A 228-nucleotide genomic window follows, 5' to 3' on the forward strand; every position below is an offset into this window, starting at 1 on the left:
GGGCGAGCCCGGCTGGGGCCTGGGGCGGGATCGCCCGTACCCCGAGGGACGCCGCCATGCACCCACCTCTCGGTGTCGTAGAGGGTGTGGGACACCTCCTGGATCACCTCCACGCCGTGCCGGGCCGCCAGCTCGGCCACAGCAGTGTCACGCCGGTGGGCGGGAGGTTCGGTGTCCACCTCGAAAGTCAACCGTGTTGTCCCCCAGGCATGGAAGAGACGGGGGAAC

At 70.6% G+C, this 228-nt stretch overlaps 1 protein-coding gene across 1 annotated transcript in view; it reads right to left on the reverse strand.

Moving 5' to 3' along the window:
- LOC104079854 (cryptochrome-1-like) overlaps positions 1-197 on the reverse strand; it is a gene marked incomplete at both ends in the record, with an annotated part of 1818 nt that extends 1621 nt beyond the window's left edge. The window contains 1 exon segment of the mRNA XM_009582031.1: positions 63-197. Within this exon segment, the coding sequence (XP_009580326.1) occupies positions 63-197 (135 nt within the window).
- Between the last annotated feature and the right edge of the window lie 31 nt (positions 198-228).

This window comes from Fulmarus glacialis, unplaced genomic scaffold (genome assembly GCF_000690835.1).
Source record: "Fulmarus glacialis isolate BGI_N327 unplaced genomic scaffold, ASM69083v1 scaffold20237, whole genome shotgun sequence".
Lineage (NCBI taxonomy): Eukaryota > Metazoa > Chordata > Aves > Procellariiformes > Procellariidae > Fulmarus > Fulmarus glacialis.